At 42.7% G+C, this 23232-nt stretch overlaps 1 protein-coding gene across 1 annotated transcript in view; it reads right to left on the bottom strand.

Annotated features, from left to right (window-relative positions):
• Positions 1 to 10036: 10036 nt before the first annotated feature.
• COL22A1 (collagen type XXII alpha 1 chain) overlaps positions 10037 to 23232 on the bottom strand; it is a 219088-nt gene continuing 205892 nt past the window's right edge. Inside the window, exons 58-66 of the mRNA XM_021532468.2 lie at positions 21433 to 21504; positions 19624 to 19659; positions 18691 to 18735; positions 18231 to 18410; positions 14671 to 14737; positions 12834 to 13016; positions 12385 to 12462; positions 11152 to 11463; positions 10037 to 10052 (exon numbers count right to left, since the gene is read on the bottom strand). Of these exons, the coding sequence (XP_021388143.2) occupies positions 11276 to 11463; positions 12385 to 12462; positions 12834 to 13016; positions 14671 to 14737; positions 18231 to 18410; positions 18691 to 18735; positions 19624 to 19659; positions 21433 to 21504 (849 nt within the window). The 3' untranslated portion in view covers positions 10037 to 10052; positions 11152 to 11275. The remainder of the gene's footprint in view (positions 10053 to 11151; positions 11464 to 12384; positions 12463 to 12833; positions 13017 to 14670; positions 14738 to 18230; positions 18411 to 18690; positions 18736 to 19623; positions 19660 to 21432; positions 21505 to 23232) is intronic.

The following is a 23232-nucleotide window of genomic DNA, read 5'->3' as shown; positions in this document are numbered from 1 at the left end:
GCAGTTTACCATTCTCTGATATTAACACTTTTAGTTTTAATGAGCACAAGCAAAGGAGGATGCTTAGAAACAATACATAATGTACAACAAATACAGGATAAGCAGTTTGAGATTAGATTTTAATGCCATCTTAATGACAACACCAGGATCTATTTATTGCTCTGCATTAACACAGATGCCAGAATACTGCAAAGAGTATGAACTATTGGGTTTTCCACTTTGGGAAGTGGGATTTTGGAAGCAATCAGGATAAAGGGACAGGCAACAGACAACAAGGTTTCAAAACATATTGACATATTCAACCTGCTCAATCATCTTGATAGCATGGTCAAAGTGCCTTCACTTGCATTAGTTTCACAGAATTTTTCTTGTTCCCAACAGACGAGAAAATTATAAAGGCAATATTGCCACTCTTTTTCAAAGATTTTTTTTCCCCATTCTTCAACCCCCTTTTTAGCTCCATTCACTCCCAGCTGTGACAGGTATATTATTAGCAGACACAATCAGGCTTCACAAATTATGTTTGTGGGTTTTGGAGAGAGGATTATTTAAATAAAACATGTGAATCCTGATTGACTAAAACCAAAAGTGAAAGCTTTGAGTTGCTGTGCAGTCCTCAAAGAAGCTGAAGTCAGCTTGCCTTTCAGAAATCACCAATCAAGATGCAGAAGGGAAGCGTAGTTAAAATTGGACATGGAACCTCAAGCCCAAACCCTTTGCAATGTAGAAAAAAAACAGAAACAGTGAATTCTGAAGGGCTTGACATGGAACATGAAAAATTTGTCCCTCTCAGCACCTGTGTAAGATGATGCTCTAGAAGGATTTTGCATGTAAGACTCAATCCTCTAAAAAGACCACAGTTACTAGAATTTAATCCTCACACATGTCCAAAACCAGGGTGATAACCTCATCTTTACTTGGGCCCCACTGTTCATACCGCCTTTAACTTCACGTCCTGTACCAGGCAAGCTTTAGAAAGGCCCAAGGCCTGCACATATTGAATGGGGTGACAGAAATGGGGAAATAGCAGAAATAGTGGGGTGATAAGAACTGTATGAGTCTGGAGAATGCAATGACAGGAATAGGAAAAAGACCACAGTCATGCAACATCTTCAATGCTGCCACCTTGATAGAGCCTCGGCCTGAATTGGCATCAGCTTCAGGAGCTACTTCACACACTGTCCCAAATCTCCTCTGAAAAAAACCCTGAATGGCAAAAGTCTTGAAGTTCATTGTCCTGCTCTTTCATCTCCAGCTCTCCACTCTGCCACAGAAAGAGCCAACTGAGCAAGGCACCACAGTCCCTTTACTCCTTTCTTTCCCATGTCACATGTCTTACAAATAATCAGCTGCAGGAAAAGCGAATGATCTGGTGTGATGTAATTGTGTGCCCGTTACTGCCATGCACTCATTTATCTCTGTGTGATAGCCCACTGATATAATGAATCTGGTTACCATGACAGCAAAAAGTCACAGCTGGTTTGAAAAATTCACAGAGGTCAGGGGCAGAGCAATGTAAAAATCAGTTTGTGTTAAGCATATCTGGAGTTGTGCTTCTGTCACCCAGAAAAATTTCAGTGTTGATTCAGATCTCCTTGTGCTGATCTTTGCTATATGGAGAAGAAAATGACAGGTCAGTGAACAAGAGAATTAATGGCCTGTGTATCAATGTCTCTGCCTTTCTCCCTTTTTCTCTGAATGCTGTGAGAATATGCTCAGCTCCCACCAGGCCTGACTCAGCCCTTCCTTCCAGGAAAGACACAAAACTGCATCTTTCTGTGTGTTGGCCAAAGGAGAACTAGGAAACAAAGGAGACAGAGGGCAAAGAAAAGGATTTATAAGGGAATGAGAGGCTTTTGATTATCAGAAAATAATGAAACATAGATGTCAGAGTGAGTAGCCACAGAGAAAACACCCACGGAGAGCAAAGTTAAAGAGAGGTGGGAGGAAAATGTTGATGATAGGGGGAAGAGAGAGCAAAATGAAGCAGAAAGGAGGCTCAGCATATTTCCATAATGTAACACTGATGAAGCCTTTTATGATTATGACAGGGTTTCTCAGAATGTTCCCTTGCAGGAAGTTTGCATACTCATACTTTAATAGCTCTGAACACTTTCCCAGACTCGGTGAAAGTGGAAAGTTTTTCTGCTAATGCTGCCTGCTCTAAATCTGGGCTACCCCTGTGCATCACCAAGCTCCAAGGAGCTTGGTCTGCTCTGGATGGGCTGGCACACCAAACCCATGCCCATGCTGCCTGCAGAGAGTGACAGCCCTGACTGTGTCCTCTGCAGAGCCAGCTGATGCTGCTCTTCAGGAGGAATACACTATTTCCTGCCAAAGGAACAGAGACATTGTTTGCACAATATCTTTGGGGATATGGATACAGGTTTTTTTTTGTTTTGTTTTTTTTTTTTTTAATCCAGAGCCAGACAGAAGCCTGAGCTGATTCAGCCTGTGTGTTTCATGCAAATTACCAGGGAAAATGATGAGATTCTGGGCTACCTGAAGCAAAGCCAAATTCACAATTTAGTATGACCTTAAAAGCTTCCAGAAATCTCAGCTTGCACTTCCAGTACAGACTCAAGCCCCAACCCAGTGTGCAAACAAAGAGTACAAATTATTGCTATTTACATACAAGTTGTTTACCTGACTCTATCCTTCCAGACTTGCTTATTTTCTCGTACTGCATGATTGTCTGCAACATTTCTTGAGATAAGTCTATGCCACTATAAATACAAACAGATATTACATTTGTGCCTGGATGAGTTTTTGAAAGGTGTACACCACTGTTGAATGCTAGTTAAAAAAAAAAACACAAAAAAAAAAAACCCAAAACAAAAAAAAAAAAAAAAACCAAAAAACCAAAAAACACACCACAAAAGACTGAGAAATCACCTTACAGCAGAGAGGAAGCTTTTGAGCTCCACAGAGTGATTTCACCAGACCTTTCTGTCTGAAACACACTTTGCTTGTGCAGGTGATTTGCACAGGATAAATCCATCACAGTCAGTTCGAGAAGACTGACACCAGTGGTTTAGTCTTCCAAATCCTACGAAGTGATGAGAAATAGTCTTTAATCCCTTTAGGGCCTCTACTGCAGATTTCAGGAGGAGGTCTCTCCAGTGGATTCCCCTCAAAATTGCATGAGCAGTAGTTGTATCCCCAGTCCAGGTTCACCAGGTCCCCAGAGGCTGCTGGAAGGGACTGTAGATGGTTGTTTCCCAACCAAAGTGTGTGCAGATTCCTCAGAAGGCAGATATCCTTAGGAAGGCTCTCCAGTGAGTTAAAGAGCAACAGCAACGTTTCCAGTTTCTCCAGATGCCGAATGCTGGAGGGGATGGTATCTATTTTGTTGTCACTCACATCCAGAAAGGTGAGGCTCCTCAGCTGGCAGAGGGCTGCAGGCAGCTCAGTGAGGCTGTTGTTGGCAAGGTGGAGGCTGTGCCGCCTTTGGAGCACCCCCATCTCTGCGGGCAGCAAGGTCAGGCTGTTGTTGCTCAGAGTGAGCCTCTCCAAGCGGCTCAAAGTGCCAATTTCAGCAGAGATTTTCTTCAAGTTGTTGGAATCCATGTAGAGGCAGGTGAGGCTACTCAGACGGCCGATCTCCTGGGGAAGCATCCTGTACCTCAGGCAGCTCTCTCATTCTGGGCTCATCTCCAGCACCTGCAGCTGCTCCAAGCCAAAGACCTGTGTGGGAACTGACAGCAGCTCTCTGCCAGAGATCTTGAGTTTCTTTTTCCCTTCATATTTCGGATCGTGCTCTGTAAGGTACCTCCAGAGTGGATCACGACCTGGACAGGCACATCTGGGAGAGGTGACTGCATCCATATCCCACCAGAACAGTGGCTGGTTGAACAGAGACTGTCAGTCACAATTACTTGCATGGTCCACAGGCAACCTCTGAGGTTTTTGGTGGATCAAGGCTCTCTGTCAGCTTTGTGCTCTGCTGGGCATGTTACCAACACACAGAGTGTTTGGGTTGCTCAGATACATCCCACTGAGTAAACATTTGGTATTCTCACATGATCAGGTGTTTCCTCTCCTGCTCTGCAGAGCACACAAACCCAGCTCCTGAGCTGTGATGTCGCCTCTCATCCTGCAACCAGTGAGAAGAGGTCAGACAGGGAATTGCCTCTGCTTTTCAGCAGGTGTGTTCAAATCTCTGCTTGTGTGTAGCTCTTTCCTTCTTGAAGCATAAAGGGTGCCTTTGCCTGAAGAATTCACATTGCCTGGGATTGCAATGCAAGCAGCAAGGCAGAGTAGATAAGGCTCATGGTAAATGGGACAAGAACATGGTAAATGCAACAAGAAGAAGACAGAGTAACAGCTGCTGGCCTGGGAACTGGGAACCATTAACATATCTTGTCCTCAGGTCAGTTTGTGCTTTTAACATTCAGCAAATGCAATAAAGGATCAGTTTTGAAATCTGGAGGTCCTCCTCCCTCCTGCTAAGTGTGTAAACCTCTACATCATGGAGCTACCATTTTTCTTGTGTTGCACTTGCTCTGACATATTTAAAAGCAAAGTTTCATTCCTTGCTGTCAAAGGTTTCATAGATGTGTAAAATACAGGTTTATTCCAAGCCACTCAGCACAGCATGTCATGTAGAGAGCAAGGCATTTTTCTGGAAGGAGAAAATTGTGGGTTTGAAGCCTCAGGCTGAGAAAGCTGACCTCTTTTACTTCATCCTCTAATCCTTAAGCCTTTCAGCTAAAAAACTGCTTAGGACAGCCATTTCAAATGCTTCTCAAGCAGAGATGTCTCCTTGAGATGGAGACCCACAGGTCATTAGAGGTAGAAGACAATGTGTTAGAGGTGTAGTCTAAGCAGGTCTCCTAGGTCAGGTCTTGTGAAGGTCAGGTCTTGCACATCAGCTTTGCTTTCCCAGCCTCCTCAGTTCTGATCATCTCAGACCAGGATGCTCCTGAATTTGCTGGAACCCATGTTCCAGCACCAGGGGAGTGTGTGGCTGCACAGGTGAGTGGTAGTAGCTGTCTGTTCGGACAAGGCTGGCAAGAGAATTTGGGGATTCTTGTTCAACTCTCTCTTTTACTTTCTATATTCTCGTGCTTTTTAATTGGGTTTCACCCTGAAATACACATTTTTAAGGCCTGGCATATGCCAGCTGTCACCTTTGACCTGGATTCAGAGTGAAAATACCCTAATAATTTTGAAATCAAGACCTGGATTTCTTCCAGATAAATTTTCAGCATCTGTAAGAGAAAACAGTATCACTTGCCTGTGAGGCTGCTTAGCCATGTTAGGCTCCTGGGATAGAATCCTCTGAGTTGGAAGGGACCTTAAATATAATCTAGTTCCAACCCCTTTGGGTAGGGATGACATCCACTAGACCAGGTTACTCAGGTCCCCATCCAACCTGGCCTTGAAACCTTCTAGGGATGGATTTTACATGAAAAAAATTCAGCAGAACTTGAGAGAGTCTAATAATTTTTCATAAGCATGAATGAGTACAATAACTTAGAAATATCTGTACATGAGACACAAATGCAGCAGCCAAGGAAAAGTGAGATTTTAACTTTCAGAAAAAGGTTGTTTTCCAACAGACTTCACAAATAACTGTAAAAATAAGACTCAACTCCCATCAAAAAGGTGCTGAAGAAGTTATTGCACTGAAAATAACTTCAGATTTTGGTGAAAACTATCCCCCACATTGCTAAGGGGAAAAATGTGTCTCTAAGAACACATTGTCAAATACATCTGTCCTGTGAAATAAACCAATTTGCTGTATGTACTGCCTTCTGTTTGAACATGCTTTTCTCTTCAAATCCAAACCTGAGTCTTTCAGACAGCATGTCATGCAGAAACAAAGGTATGGACAGAAAGAAGGTTCTGTAGGTTTTGGCAACCTTCTCTTGCTGCACTTTTCAAACCTGGAGTTTGACCCTGTATTTTCCTTTACAAAGGTGGCAGGCTCTTCTCTGCTCTTTGCAGGACATCCCTCTTACCGATGCTGATAGGAATGTTGGCAGTATGATTAATATTCCTAATTGTCCCATTATGCTTTCTACATAAAGCTCATGTCACAAAATGTAAAGTAGCAAGAAAGAACCTGCATTTTCAATCCCCTAGGGACCCAGCAGGATGGTCTCATTTTCAGTTCAGACAAATTTCAACAGCCTTGCCAGCATCAATATTGTGGAGCCAAGCCCTGCAATGTATTCAGATGCTAACCCTTACAACAAAAATCTGCTTTGTAAAGCAACTACCAAAAGCAGTCTCCTCTTTATCACATCTTCATGATTTTCTAAGGAGTTGTTCCCATTTCACAAGTCAGAAGACAAGTATCTACTATGTATGTGACTTCCAGGTTTACACCAAATCAAGAAAATTAAGCGGGCTTTTTCTTGATTTAACTTCACCATTTACAAAGGTGTTAAAAGAAAAATCCAAACCCTAATGGACCGATATTGCCCTAAAGCCTCAGCTACCAAATTTAGTATGTAGGAGGAATTGAGTGGCTGATAAAGAGACTTCCTCCAGCAGTTCTGCAGAAGCAGCAGCAAGGAGGATGCCTGGTGGCCTCTGGTGGATGCTCACCCCTGCACAGGGCTGCAGTCTGGGGCAGGAGCCTGCTTTCAACTCCAGACTGGCTTCATTCTTATGCTGCTCTTCCATGCCATGGAGAAGCCACCTTAACCCTCATCAGCACTGGGCTCCAGTTCACAGAGGCTGAAAGTAGATTTTTTTCAGTCTATGTTGTAACTGTTGAGTGAGTGCAGTGATTTCAAGAAAAATTTCATTGCCCAAGGACAGTACAAGTTCCTGCCATAACCCTGCCCCTCTCCCCCTGAGCAGCCTGGCTGCTGGTCACACCCAGCCTGCCATCACCTGTAACATGAACATCCCCACACCAACTCAGGGGGCATGTGAGTTACTGATGGTGGAAGATAAAGACAGCTACCAGAAGATCTCTTTTCCATGAAGATGTAGTTAATGTAGACAACACAGCTCAGAGTGCTGCAGCTGAATACTTTAGGATAAGCTGAATGGATCTCCAGGTTCTACAGCTCTCATTGGAGTCACCAAAGTGCAGGTGCCACAGCTTGACTCCTTAAAGTCAAGGAGCTGGACTTTGATGGTCCTTGTGGGTTCCTTCCAACTCTGGATAGTCTATGGTTCTATGTTCTGTGACTCTGAATCTCACTGTGAGAGACTGAGCATGGGACTGAGGTACTCAGACACAGACATTTTACATTATTTGATGTGGTTTCCCCCAGGGTCACCCACTGAAGCTCTAGAAAGGCTCCCCTAGCTCCTACATAATACCTACTGGTCCCTGTCAGTGCCTTTGGCCCCATATATTGTACATATATATTGTGCATATATTGTGCATGGTGACACCCAGCCATTCCTAGGCACCAAGTCCTGCTCCAGAAGCTGTCAAATGCAATTTTTAACAAGGCAGAGCTTGGCCAGTTTCCACATTAAAACACTAAAACACTGAATGAAGAGAAGACTTTATTTGGGGGGGGAGGGGGGGGGTGAGGCGTTAAACATAATTTTTAAACTTTTTTTTTTTTTAATAATTGCTCAGAATGTAAAATCTGTGGTCATCTCCTTACCAGTTCTGTGGTCAGAGCACAGAGTCTGGACTTAGATGCCACAGTATTTTTATTATCTCTATGGAAAGAAAAAAATCCCTCAGGCATTTGATACAGTTTCCAAAAAGCAGCTAATTCAAAACTGTTTAGAAACTGTTAAATAATTTAACACAACAAAATATATTTTCCCCAAATGATCCTGTTGCTTTGTTCTGTCTTTGTAATTTGTTTATTTGACAGGCAAAAAATTGAATGAAATAATGGTCTGTTTGCTATAATTACTTCAATTTACACACGATTTTAAAAAAGGAAAAAAAGAGCAACTGACAGCGGTGCCATAAATCCCATGTGTTCCTTTTGAAAATCTGAGTAGTATAGTGTCTGGCTCTCTAATGCAATTTTAGCAGTATACTGCCACAGGGCCAAAACAAAATCCAGCAAAAAATCAGTCTATTCCCAGGTTTAAACCTCAGACTCAGTGAATGGACTGTGTGGTGATTTACCACACACTTGGTTGCAGACACAGGAAACAACTTTCCCTTACTCAAGGGTGGCTATGAGAGAGCCACCAGCACTGCCCCTTTCCTACCTGCCACCTCCTGGCTGTGTGTTCACCTGGCACAGTGCTGGACAAACACACAGGCACCTGCTCAGGCACAGAGGCACCTGCATTTTCTGGAGGGCAGCTTCTGACCATGCCCAGGGCTGTACTTGTAGGTTTATTGGCTTTCCAGATGGCAGACCTACTTTGGAAAGTAATCTCAGGCCACCTTTCCAAAGACTGCAAATACACACAAACAGACTGAAGCAAAAAAAAACTGTGGCAGTTCTTGAACCTTCCAAATACATCCTCCTTTCTTACCTGTTATTACAGATGTCCTTTTAGGCACATTCCAGTAGAGCTTGCTTCTGTAAGAGGTGGCAGCTATAGAAACCTCCCTTTGATGACTAAAATCTGAGTACAAACACGGGTCTTGATCTGGGTCTGCAGCTCTTGTACTCTGCTCACTATGACAGATTCTGCCTGGTAAATGTCATTTAACTGGCTGGAGAGAAAACAAGGTTTAAGAAAAAGCAGGGAAATGGCACCCACTGAATTCAGGGCACAGAGACAGTCTGGGGTGTCTCTGGGAACAGACTGAGGAGATATTCATATGTTAGGGAATATGCTGAAGCAAATGGAATTAGGCTGTGTCCTCTTTTATGGGTGGAAAATGCTCAGAGATGTAGTCTGTATCTAACTCATGCAGAGTTTTCAATTGCTATTAAAGATGCAAGTGTTTCCCTTGTGTTCCTAATACAGACTCTTGGAAATGGCTTCCACAGACGTTCAAATGAAACAGGTTATCAAAAAAACCCTTTCATCTCCTTCAACTGGATGCCCGTGCACTGTCTCACCTACTGTGGTTTGCATTAGATGACTCTTAGAGTTCCCTTCCAACCCAAAATTTTCTATGATTCTATGACCTCACAGGAGCTAAAGACCCTGACATTTGTTAACAGATCATGATTACATAGATTCCCTTCTCATAATGAAGGGAACCTCTAGTGCACCTCTTCTCATGGTGCACTAGAATGTACTGAATTCTATGACATGCATGGCACATCAGACACATGATTAGAGCCTGTAGAGGTGAAGGGGTCACCACCATGACAGCAATTAAATGTCACATCTGCATGGCCCAGTTAACATGTTTGACATCCATAACACCTATTCATTACCACTACATTTACCCAAATCAATGTCTCATCCCATGTTAGGAGATGCTCTCAGACAGGGACCCTGTTCTGCCTCACCACTGGAGGGATGAAATCTCAACCTGGATTAAGAAAAATGCTTCTGTTAAATATGTGATCAATATGTTTGCGTAATACTAAAATCCAGCAAGCTAACCCAAGATGTAATACAGTAACAGGAACCATCAAGAGTTACTTAAAAGTGGTAAGATTTTCACTTCATGGTATTTTCACTTTGATTTGTCTTTCCATAGCAAGAAACACAGTAAAATCAAATCAAAGAGTTTATTTGCATAGGAAATAGCAAAAAATAGCACCATTAAGAGCTACACAGTAAAGATTTTGTTTAACCCTGGCATTTGTACTTGTTATTTAATTTCATTTTTCAGTAAAGCAGAGGCAAATTTTATCTGCTACTGGATGAAAAGACTCCAAGACTGGCAAATGCTTATCTCTGCACTTTAGCCTCAGGGTATGATTCTGGGCTGGTTATCAACAGCTGTGGCTTCTGCTTGGGCTGGCCAGTTTGGAAGCACCATGCCATATGGAGAATGTGTTAGCAGGGCAGGGTGCCTCTTTTCTGTCTCCAGAAGAGCAGAGCAGATTCCCAAACACATTCAGCACTTAGTGCCTATGTCAGGTCCATTACTCCCATCTCTCACTACAAACTGCTTTGTGCAGAAGAGGTTTGAAAATGCAGCTGCTTTGCTGGCTGGCACATATCCGAGGCTTGATCTCTTCTCAGATCTGCACCTAGTGGGTGGGTATGGCTTGGTCAGAGGGTTAAGCTCACAAATTGTGAAGGTCTTTTCAGACTCCATCCCATTTTTACTTTGTCTTTGCATTCTCAGGATGAATTTGGCAATTAGCTGATAGGGAGAAATGGCTGCTGTCTGGCTTGTTGCTTTCACCCTCAAACACAATATCCCCCACATTTCTGAACATCTCTGCTCTGATTCTTTCATCAGAGATTAATAATCTCCTAGACCAGGCTGCACTATGCACCAGCCCTCTAAGTAACACAGTTTGCCAAGTTATTGTCATAATGGATCAACCAAAACAGTGAATTGGGTCACAGTTGGCTTCCTGAGTTTTTAATACCAGTGGACTTTCTATGCTGCTCTGGCTGATTTTTGGGTGAAGCAGTGGTAGGGAGCTGTGCATGTGCTGACAGTGCACAGGGGATTTGGCATCCTTGACCTGACAAAGGATAACCTTGCAAATTCCTCTCCCTGACACAGTTAAGTAAACTCCATTTCTTGGAAAAAACCTCTCCAATACAGAGAGGTTTAGGTCTTCTGTGCCGTCCCTTCAGGCCTTTACTATGAAATCCCACATGACTCCATGAAAAAGTAGCTCCTATAGAATATTGATTCATCATCAGCAGAAGAATATTAAATATAAGAGGGATCTTCTGGAAAGCACACACTAGCTGTTCAAAATTGTCCACTGGGAGTTGGATGTACTGAAGACAGCTTTTCCAGCTTTGGTATGACTTCATTTTCCTCCCTACCATGTGGATAGCAAATAGCACCAACAATCCTGTGCCTGTGTGTCACAGTTAATGCCCCAGGCTGCAGGATTTGATTTAAGTTAAAAGGTGAGGGATAAAGCTTTGGAAAGAATTAATCAGATAACAGATAAAAAATTTGGCATTGGAATGGTTTTGCATAAACAGTCACACAACACATTGCTATTATATGCTTTTCAAAAGAGAAAAAAACCACTTATTTTTAGCATTTTAATATGCCCTGATGTTAGAGAAAAAAAACCCCAAAAAATAAGTTCACATATCACATCAAAGATAATAATAATAATAATTATTATAATTCATAAAAATAATCTGACCGACCGGCAGCATTTGTTGGCTTTAGAAGGCCTCCCGCGAAAGAAATGCAGCTGAAGACATTGGAGAGCTCTTGGCAGGTGTGAGGAATTCAAGTTTTCAAAACAAGTCTGGGGGTGCTCCCCGCACGCTAAGGCCCTTTGACATTGGAGGGCCGGGCAGCCAGGCTTGCATAGTAAGCACACTGAGAGGGGTCACACTGTCCATTGGCTCCCGGGGGTCCCTGGGGACCTGCCAGACCCGGCACACCAGCTTCACCTTGAGGGCCAGGAGGTCCTGGCATCCCATCTTTGGCATAACCAGGCTCCCCTGGGAGGCCTGCAAGAGAAACAAAATGCCCTGGTGAGTGGCACCAGAGTGACCTGCCCAGCGTGCAGTACTCAGCAGCGTAACATCACAGGAGATGGCTTTGCTGCCAAACTGGGATGCAGACAGCAGCTTCTGTAGGTTTGGATTTGGCTAGGATGTATCTCAAGGATATAACCAGAGTGTCTCCTCACTCCCTATGGCAACCTTGGGATGCTCAGCTCCGATATGGCTGCTCTTCTTCTACCTCCATGCTGAAGTCATGGAGCTACATGAGACAACTAAGGACATACTGTCCTCACAGAGAGAAGGAGAGACTGGGAAAGTGGAGGCAAGAGCCAGCCTGGGGAGAAAACTCACTGGTGCAGAGCATTGTTATTTGAAGTCGATGCAAGGCCAGTCTGCCAGATGCAGAAAATGGAGTTATGAAGTCTTCCCCAACACAGCAGTGAGGGCAAAACTTATCAATGGTTCCTAATTTCAGACTGCAGACAAACTGTATTTGCTGCTGCTTTGTCAGTAATAATAAAGCAGAAGCTGTATCCCCAAGGCACAGGTGTTCAATATGACCTTTTATAATATCTGAAGCTGCCTGAACCTCTGGGTTCAGCGTGGTCATAGGAAGACTCTGCCAAGGACAGAGAAAACACTTCATAGTGCATCTAATAATTAAAGCTTCACTCTAGATTTGACCCAAAGGTCAGTTAACTTAGCTGTAACTGAGATGATTCATTGTACTCATTCATCAGGCTGAGAAAATAAAGGTGGCCAGATATGATGTTAATGATATAGTTCTTTCCTTTGGGCCACATCCTACAGAAATCATGTATGTTGTTTTTATGTCATCCTGATCATCTCTCTAGTATAGTAGAGACCTGTGCCCTGGTAGTGGTTCTAAGTGATGTGTTTTGTGGGGTGTTCTGAGTAACACACCTGGAATTCCTGGGGGACCCATTTCCCCTCGTTGACCAATGCCAGTGTCTCCTTTCTCACCCTTTGCTCCTCTTTCTCCTGTAGAGAGAGAAAGAAAAAAAATTAAGTGATTGAAGTGATAAGTGTGGTCTACAGAACTAAACTACTCTAGGTCTTCCATCCACACTGAAGCCAATGTATTTGGTAAAAACAGTTCCTAATTGTGGCAAATCCTCTGAGAGAGGACATTAAATGGGAATGAAGCCTTGCCCCACTCTAGGTCTGGCCAGAGTTGCAACACACCAGCAATTGCTGGTCATAGTTAACACTTCTGGTTCAAGAGACTGATGTGGCTTCCAACACCTGCATTTTGAGGACAATTTATAAGCTACTAATGGGAAAGGTGGATGCCAAAGTTGAGGGGACACATCCTTTTATTGGACTGCCCCAGCACACCAAGTTCCACTTACCTTTGGGACCAATTGGTCCAGGTGGCCCTTCAGACCCAGTCTGTCCAGGCCGGCCAGGCTCTCCTGGAGGGCCAGTTCTTCCTGGGAGTCCTTCCTTCCCAGGGGGACCAGGAGGTCCTGGTCTGCCATGGGATGCTTTTACCTGTGCAGGCTGTATATGAGCCAGGATATAGGGTAACTTTGCTGCAAAGAGAGGGAAATGGGTTTGTTAGACTAGAAGGACTAAGCTCCAAGAGATGGAGAGCCAGAACCAGGGGCCCAGTAAAGTCCAAGTACTGTCACAGATCAATTTTCCAGGGCCACCCATTTTTTTGTCCCCCCATAATACATGATTTGAGTCCCTGATCCTCTCTAAATTATTTAAATATGATTTCTCGGTGACCTTAAATTTCTCCTAAATTTCATACTTTATCATAAACTTTTCCCTCATCCTCTGCTCATTGTCCTCCAGGAATCTGAAATATCCCTTTCTTTAGTTGTGCAGATGATGGATCCCTGTTAAACTGGATCTCCTGCTCTGAAAAGGAGAGCCTTTCCTACTGCTTCTGTGACACAGAGATGCTACATGGCTGGTCTGCAGGGAGAAAGCTTTTCTTGTTCCAGGCTGTTCCAGACAGGCACACACTGCCTGCCCTGAGCACCTGAACAACCATGCTGTTTTGGCTGGGGTGGAGTTAATTTTCTTCATGGTGGCTGGTATGGGGTTGTGTTTTGGATTTGTGTTGATAATACAGAGATGTTTTTGTTATTGCTGAGCAGGACTCACACAGAGCCAAGGCCTTTTCTGCTTTTTGTATGGCCACATTGGGCTGGAAATTGGGGATGCAGGGGAGGCTGGGAAGAGACACAGCCAGGACAGGTGACCCAAACTGACCAGAGGGATATTCCAGACCACATGGTATCATGCTCAGTGTATAAAGTGAAGGGAGGAAGGGAGAGACATTTGCAGTGATGATGGTTTTCTTCCCAAGTAACCATTACCTGTGATGGGGCCCTGCCCTCCTAAGGATGGCAGAACATTTGTCTGCCCATGGGAAGTTAATTCCTTGTTTTGTTTTGCTTCTGGGCGCAGCTTTTACTTTCCCTATTAAACTGTCTTTATCTCAACCAATGAGTTTTCCAGCTTTTACTCTTCTAATTCTCTCCCTGATCCTGCTGGTGAGGGAGTGAGTGAGCAGTGTGTGGGCCTTGGCTGCTGGCTGAGGTTACACCATGACAGCAACCTTGGGAGCTCTTAAACACTCGGCATCATGAAAACATTCTACAGAATAGAGGGAGAAGAATGTTCTGTTTTCTCTTCATTGATCTTAAATGCTTTCAGACTGGTGTGGATATTGAAGACTGAGAGTGTGTAAATAAAATCTGTGAAATAATCACCCCATTTACCTGTGATCTTTAGCACGGAACAAAATGCCTGCAGCTGTGTGTCAGCTGTGTCAAGAGCTGTGTGAGAAGGACTACAGCTCTACATCTCCCTGTCAATAGGATCAGTAGTGGTCTGCAATTCTCAGAGAGAAATAGTAGCCCATTTTCTCTCCATCCCCTCTTCTTATACTGATGAATATGAAAAGTCACAGGCAAAAATCATGAACATTTCTGCCGCAGTTGGGACCTCAAAAGAAAGTTTACAATCTACTCTGATTATTTTCTGTGCTATTGCTGGGAAAATCAAAGCCTGGGGAACTGTAAAGCACATTTCATTTCACATATCTTCCAAGGAAGCTTGCTGCAATACTACCTTCCTTAAGCAGGAGAGATTCAGGTACCAGCACAGCTATGGAAAGCATCTTTCATACTCTCAGATCATTCTTCTGGCTTCCTGGTACTGATTACTTACCATCTAGCTGCTTGGACAACTCCTCTTGGATGAGTCTCCTCAAAGTCTCTAGGGATGGGGACTCTCCCTAAAGAGTCAGAATCACAGTGATGAGACTAGATAACCACAGTAAAGGGATCATATAGTTATAGGACAAGGGGGAACAGTTTTAAACTAAAAGAGGAAGCATTCAGATTAGATGTTTAGAAGAAATTCTTTAATGTGAGGGTGGCAAGGCACTGGAATGGGTTGCCCTGAGAAACTGCAGATGCCACATCCCTGGAAGTATTCAAGGTGATCTGGATGGGCTTTGGAGCAACCTCATCTAGTGGGTGGCATCCTTGCCTGTGCTAGGTGAGCAGTTGGAAGTAGATGATCTTTAAGGTCCCTTCAACCCAAAACACTCTGTGATTCTATGACTGCAAACTAAGACCTCCACAAAGGATTCAGCACTTGCCACGTCATCACCCACAGCAGGTACAGGGCCACAGGGTCTGCCTAAAAGAGGAATGTAAAGGGACTCAAAACAATCACAGAATCAACTGGGCTGGAAAAGACCTCTGAGATCATAAAGTCCAGCCTTTGACTGAACACCATGTCAAATAAACCATGGCACTGAGAGACACGTCCAGTCTTTCCTTAAATGTCTCCAGTGACTCCACAACTTCTGTGGACAGCCCATTTCAGCATCTAACTATCTCTTCTGTGAAGAAATTCTTCATAGTGTCCAAAATAAACCTCTGTGGCACAGTTTGAGACTATGTCCTCTTGTCCTATCCCTAGCTGTCTAGGAGAAGAGACCAAACCCAACGTGGATAGATCCTCCACTTAGGTAATTCTAGAGCAATAAAATCTCCCCTGAGCCTCCCTCTCTTCAAGGTGAACAACACCAGCACCCACAGTCTTCACAGGAGTTGGGCTCCAGACTTTTCACCATCTGTTTCCTTCTCTGTAACTGCTGCAGAACATCAATGTCATTCCTGAACTTAGGGGCCAGAATATAACTGGAAACAGAATATAATGTGTCCTCCCCAGTGCCCAACACAGAGGGATAATCACCTCCCTGGTCCTGCCGGCCACACTAGTGCAGACGTAGAAGGTCAGGACGCCACCCTCTTCCTTGCCCACCTGGACACTTGCTGACTCATATTGGGCAATATTCCAGCCACTCTGATCCCAGTCTGGGGCACTGCAGGGCTTTGTTGGGACACTGAACAGGACAGGGCACAGGGGACACCACTGGTGACGCACGTCAACTCGTTGCAGCTCCATTCACAGCCACTCTCAGCACGCAGCCATCCTGACAGTCCTTAACCCAGCAGAGATCACCCCTGCCCAGGGCCTGGCCTGACAGCTTTACCACGACTGTGCCATGGGAGATGGCCTCAAAGGCATTCTCCTTTTCCAGCCTTCTAGCAAACCATTGGCTCAGTAATTTAGGCAGGGAGCCTGGACTGAGGGCACTTGTTGCAGCACTGTTCCCATCAACATCCTTAAGAAAATCTCCTTTGTATGCACTCATAGGACAAGTTGTAGAAATCACATGAGGAGACATCTCTCCCCTACCAGGTCACAGTGGATTTCCTATGTTCTTTTTCATCATGGAATGTTTCCTTGCAGACAGATATACATATGCCCCAAAGGTTCTAATGCTGGCTATCTAGACTTCCTGAAAACACCCACATTAAAACACTCAGATGTATCCCCTGCCAAGAAGCCTTATCTCAGGAAACAGAAGTCAGTTTATGCATATGATACCTATTCTTCCAGTACAAGATTTTGTCTGATTTCAGGCTGTTGAAGGGAGAAGAGGATGTGGCTATCTGGCCTTGGCCCCCTACTCAGCTCCCAAGGTACAGTATCTTTCATCCTTTCTCTTAGTTCTTTTGTGCTGTTGATGTTGTGCAGCTGTAATAGCTGTAAAAACTCAAAGTAATGTGAAGTACAACTCTGCATGATGCAAATAAAAAAATTATGAAAGCATTTTTGATAGGTGTAAGAATTTTTTAGATTGTGGCTTTCCCAAGTAAATAATAAAAAAACCCAGATTTTAGCATTGCCAGGCTCTTACCTTTGCAAGAACTCAAAAGAAAATTATACCTACCTTTAAACAATAAACTATTTTCAAGCTACTTTCTTTTATAAATCAGAAGGTGAGATATTCCACTTGAAATACCCTTTTCATTTTTTTTGGCTAAAATAATTCTTTGTGTTTCTATCAGTTTAGAAAATATTTCTGGTCAACCCAAAGACTGCATTCTTTTGTGTATCAACTGCTTGCAAAAGTGTTGCTTTTCCCTCACACTTGCTTTTTTAGCATACAAGGATTCAGTTTGTGTTCTCTATGTTTATGAAAAACTAGTAAGCGCTTCTGAATCAGAAGTTATTCTTCATTAAAAAATGAGATGTTATTATATAGCTAAGTGACGTGTCAATTTTTATCAACAGCATTGCTGATAAATACAGAGTTGGTCTATTTACTGCCTCCTTCCTGACACAAATTTTGCATGAGAAAAAGATGTGTTGGTGGTGACAAAAGAAACCATTTTATCATTAAGTACTAAGCATTTTTGATAGCTGTTAGTGTATATGCCACTAAGCAAACATAATTGTGGAGCATGCTTTAAAGGCTTATAAATTATCTTTACAATTTTTAACCTTATTAGTTAAATTAGGTTTCCATAATCATCACTTGATTTCACACTTGATTTCACACACAAAGAAATGCTTTATCTAAAATTTAGTCTGTTTTTACATCAGAGATTATTCTCTGTTTATTCTCCTCTGAGATGATCTCCAATTCATTCTCAGGATGGGCCCAGTGTCTTCACTGCTGTTGATAGTTTTTCTCATTCTGCAACATAAACCACCCTCAGGCATTCTCAGTAGTGAGAATGTTTCCCAACAGGAGGGAGGAAAAAAAAAGAGGGAGAATATTAAACAAAAATAGTATTTCATGAATTCTGATGAGCTGACTACAGAATTTCCAGGAATAGAGCAGTGACCTTTCCACAGCTCAGCATTTTGTCTCTCATAACAACCAGCAGCAGAGGAAGGTGTTGGTCCTCTGTATGAAGTGCTACATATTATTGCCCTCATAGAAAGAATCTTTTTTTATACTCCAGTTCCATGGACACCATCACAGCACCTGATTTAGGCATTTAGGGTAAAAGGTACCAGCAACTGGCCACACTGATTATGGTCTGGAATATTTAGCTCTCTTGAAATGCAAGTCAACAACCCCACAAGCCTTTCCCAACTTCCATCCATGGAAGTGTCCGAGGCCAGGTTGGACACATCCTGGAGCAACCTAGTCTAGTGGAAGGTGTCCCTGTCCATGGCTGGGGGATAGAACTAAATGGTCTTTAAGGTTTTTTACTAACCTAAACCACTCTATGATTGCATGATTCCCTGAGATGTGCTACAGCTCCCCTTTATGGGTATCAAGAACTAAAAGCACCGCCTCCCTGTTGAAACACACTCCTGCTCCAGTTTCTGTCAGCCTCAATGTACTCTGAGGCACTTTTCTGATCCATATGGCAGCAAAATTACTGTACAAAGCCTGTCTCTGGCAACCTTACCCTTGGTCCTGGAAATCCTGGCTGTCCCGGAGGACCAGGAGGTCCAACTTGCCCAGTGTCTCCTGGAGGTCCGTGGGGACCCATCAGTCCCGGATGGCCCTTATGACCAGGTATCCCAGGATCACCTGGAGGACCCTTTTCTCCTTGAAGGCCTTTTTCACCTTTGATGCCAGGCTCGCCCTAAGTGAAAAGGACATTACCACCACAAAATAGGAAGCAAACTTCTGATTTCCAAACACAGAGAAAGATTTACAGCTGAGCTGGCAAAGTTGCCGAGTGCAACATCTGGTGCACTACAAATGAACCACAAATTGTTCTGATGGAGAATGATTAAAGAGAGACCTGGAAGACTGAGAAGCATTGGCTTCACTTGTGAATGACCACTGTCCCCAGGCCCTAACTCAAAATAGCTCTCTCTATTTCAACATAATGAAATAACTGGTAATGTTCTCCAACTTACCCTCTCTCCTTTGGAGCCAATTGCACCCTGTTTCCCTGGTGTGCCCTGCAACAAAATAAAGGCAAACATAAAAGAACCATCCATAATAAGAGTAAATAACGAAACATAGGCCTTTGTAATGATTCCTGTGACCCCAGGAAAATTTATTTCCATGACAACCCCCGGTTTCCTGAGAGATTTTTCTTTTGCTCTCAGTTATCAAAAATTAAAGAAAAACAAAACAAAACAAAAACCAAAAAACAAATTAACAAAAACCCAAACAAAACCTAACCACATGACAAGCAGGTTGAGGAGGGTGATTCTCTGCCTTCACAGCCCTTTGGTGAGGCCCCACCTGGAGTGCTGTGTCCAGTTGTGGTGCCAGAATATAAGCAAGGCCATGAATCTGTTAGAGCAAGCTCAGATGAGGCCACAAAGATGCCCAGAGGGCTGGAGCACCTCTTCTGTGGATTCAGGCTGAGAGAGCTGGCGTTGTTCAGCCTGAAGGAGAAAAGGTTCTGGGGGAACCTTTGAATCCCTTCCAGTACTAAAAGAGAGTTTGTAAGAAAAATGGGGACGAACTTTTTTTTTTGTCAGGGCCTGTAGTAATAGGACAAGAGGTAAATGGCTTCACAATCAGAGAGGGTGATATTTGGTAGAAGTTTTTCACTGTGAGGGTGGTGAGGCACTGGAAAATGTTGCCCAGAGAAGTTGTGGATGTCCCATTTCTGGAATGGTTCAAAATCAGGTGGGATGGGGTTCTGAGCAACCTGGTCTAGTGGAAGGTGTCTCTACCCCTGTCAGGGTGGGTGGAAATAGATTATATTTAAGATCCCTTCCAATCCAAACCATTCTATGAACAAACCTCAATTTATTGCAACCCTGGTAACACCCTTGATGATTTTTATCCTGTGACACGAGTCTTATATTGAAACAACTGTGAATTTAACTTACCTCTTTTCCAGGAGAACCTTTCTCTCCTGGTTCTCCCTAAGACACAGAGAAAGTGGATTTAGCATCACATTGGAGGAGTTGGAAGAAAGACTCTACCTAACAACCATAAGTATTACTTTGTGTTAACAACACAAGTTTTCTTCTACACAGTAGCAGGTTTGCATGATTTATCCTTACCCTACTGCTACTGGTCATTCCTGGATAGACACATCCTGCTACTTGGAAAGCATTTTTTAGTGACTTTGTATCCCATGTAAACATAAATCAGGAAGTAATTTCTAACAAACCAGCTGAGGACAGATGTTTCACTGGAACTGTGTTTCTGCATTCCATACATTTTATTCCTTTTTCTTACCAACATTTCCCAAAGCTTCATATATTTTATACACTTCATACACTTGTTTAACTTAAGGAGCACCAGCATTATACCCATAAGTGTCTGAAGATGTAAATGAAGTAAGTTCTGTTGGTAGAAGTACCATCTTGTATTACACCAACTGGAAAAACACATACAGAGGTTTAAGGAAATTTAATCCTAAGTGCTCACCTGTCTTTCAGAACTATATTAAACAATCTTAATTTGTGTAAGTACCCTTGTATAATTACTTATAAATATCTATTTAAATTATTGTCTTTGCATTTATAATGTGATAATTAGACAATATAGTTTCCTTTTTAGTATTTATAATAGTGTGCAATTAAAAATATTAAATATCACTGTAGTCCTGAACTGCAGATAAAGCAAAATTAACATTAAATATTTGTTGCTGAAATCTGGACACTTTCCCATATAATATATAGAAAAAATAATCTTTCTAAGTCTGTTTGCAGCCAACACACATGATCATATCTATCACATGCATGCAGGTGATATTTTCCCCTGGAAACATAACATCTTCAGCTGTGTTAACATCCATACATGTATTCATGAGGAATGGAATTAATCAGAGATGTGTGATCCAAATTAGGTTGCATTAAACTCACTTGAGTTTTCCTTAGGCCCACTTCAGTTTTAAATGGCCACTATGTTTGCTGCTTAAAATTAATTGTCAAGAGAAGTATTTCTTTCTTCTCTTTGGATCCAAAAGCTCCCTTTCAAATTATAAAATTAAATATTAAAAAATATAGAAAGAAAAAAGAACTATCCTGTGGAAGATTCAGCTCTACTAGAGACACACAAAAATCTTTTAAATTATCATTTTTTTGTCACAACAAATCTAGAAATAATAATAAAAAAAAAATAGATAGCATTCACTTTTTCCATCTTTCCAGTGGAATTTAACATCTTTTACTCACCTTGCAAGGTCTAAAGATACTGGATTCTGAGGCTGTGATATTGTCATGGGTATAGGTTTATTATTTATTATTTTAGATCACTTTGGAAGATATATGAATGCTTTAATTGCAATGTACCTCTGTTGCTGGCAACAAAGGAATTTCCCTCAGAATAGCAAATATCTGAAATACCTGTATTATTATCATCATTCACAATTCCCCTATTTAGTCCATCTAAAGTTCATGAAGAGGTGTTGTCTGAGAACTTAAATACTCCATACCTGTATTAAGAAGACTATTGAAACAGTCTGATTAATGCACATATCATCAGGGCTGACTGGCAGGTACCAGCTCCATATATAAGATTATGTTTGCTCATCCATATGAAAAATGCTATTTTTGCAGTCCAGTTTCCTTTGCAAGTAAAATTATATGCCTTCTGGACTTGTTAGATATCCCATGATGTCCCATCTTCCTGTCTAAGCTTCAAAAGCAGGTAAAGAGAGGAGCTAATCCATCCCCAGACATACTTACAGGTGGTCCTCGGGGTCCTATAAAGCCAGGGAGTCCTGGGCTGCCTGCTTCTCCTTTATTTCCTTTGGGACCCTTAGGACAGAAATGAGACAGATACTAGCAGACCTTTCCCCAACACCTCTTTCCCAGAGCATGCATTTACAGATATACTGGAACTGCAAAATTTCATTTTAGCAGCAGGACTCCCAAAACTGACAAGGAAGAATAAAGTATTTTAGACAAGCAGGTTGCAGGCATCATCATTGCTTTATTAATAAGCTATGTAGAGTCCCTGGGATGAGATGAAAAGGGACAATTATGGCAGGGGCAGGAGGTGTGTTCCATGGGTGTTGTGTTGTCATGTGGTTTATAAAGGAGCATTGAGAGTGGAAATGCTGTGATGGGTGATGAACAGGGAAACAATGCAGGTGGCCATACTGCTCAAATCCAAGAACACAACCAACAGACAGCTACAGGGCTTCTCCTTTGCCTTTATTTCTAGGTTCAATTTATGTCTCTTTCACTTATCTCTTCTGTCAAACTGTCCCTTTTTCCTTGCAGGTCAGGGCAGTTGAAATGAGAGTTCATGATACAGAACTGTTTAGTGCACACTTCTGATGTGGTTTTAACTTTTTAGTTTAACCTTTACTTTCAGAACTTTGTCCCCTGCTTTTCCAGTTCAGAATGCAGCCCTTTTTCTTCTTAGAGTAAAACTCATGCAAAGTGAGCACCAATGAGCCTGTCAGGCACACAGCACATGGATGTGGGGTGTGCAACTTGCCCTGGAGACTTCAGGGGCTGGATTGTGTTGCTGTATGTGGGCTTAAGCATGAGCAAGTGTGAATTGTGATGGGCTCTGTCAAACAGCAAATGCAAAAGGAGAAGGCTCCTGGCAGGTTTTACCTTGTGATTCCAATTCGGCAATGGTGAAGGTGGAAAAAAAAAATCCTTATTGCCATGATAACCTTCCTCACCTTCCATTTTTTCAAAATAGAAATATAAAATATTGGCTTGTCACACCACACTGTGAAGGAAATTAGTGCATTTCAAAATAAATGGATTTATGTACAGCACAAGGAGACACTTCCCATAATAACCTCTATGAAAAGGAGAGGATTCATTTTAATGACAGAAAATGATAATGATGAGATGACTGTCTGTTCTGCTGACCAACACTGTCTCATCATTTCCCCTTCCTCATCCATCTGACTTTATCCTTTTTCAATCTCCTGTGTTATTTTTGGACTCTAAATCCTCTGGAGCAAAGGCTGCTGTGGTGCTGTTTGTGCAGGAAGCTGCCTGTGAGTCCCTGGGTCACATCATATAGGTACTGTGATAACACTATGATGATTAAAATAATAATCTCCACTTGGCATTCACAAGGCATCCCAAAGCCACAGTGACCTGATATAGACCTAGAAAGTAAAAAAGCAGTGACAGGAACTCAGAACAGGGGTGGATGTAACAAAAAGAAGAAAAGAAGTTTGAAAAGGCAAGAGCAAGGATCCATGGGGCAAGAAGCAATAGCAGTGGTCCCAGGAAGGTAAGAAGAACTTATGTCAAGGACAAAAAGCCTGTGGCACTTGTTTTTTGATGCAGAAGGGCTCTCAGACTGCAGTACCCTGTCCCACCTTCCCATACAGAAAGGTGGAGCCCAGTTCTGGGCCTCTCAGTTTAGGAAGGATGCTGAGATGCTTGAGTGCATCCAGAGGAGGCAACGAGGCTGGTGAGGGGCTTGGAACACAAGCCCTGTGAGGAATGACTGAGGGAGCCAGGGGTGTTTAGGATGGAGAAAAGGAGACTCAGAGGTGACTTTGTCAC

This window comes from Lonchura striata, chromosome 1 (assembly GCF_046129695.1).
Source record: "Lonchura striata isolate bLonStr1 chromosome 1, bLonStr1.mat, whole genome shotgun sequence".
In the NCBI taxonomy this organism is placed as follows: domain Eukaryota; kingdom Metazoa; phylum Chordata; class Aves; order Passeriformes; family Estrildidae; genus Lonchura; species Lonchura striata.
The sequence above is the reverse complement of the archived record's forward strand: the minus strand, read 5'-3'. Positions and strand labels throughout refer to the sequence as shown.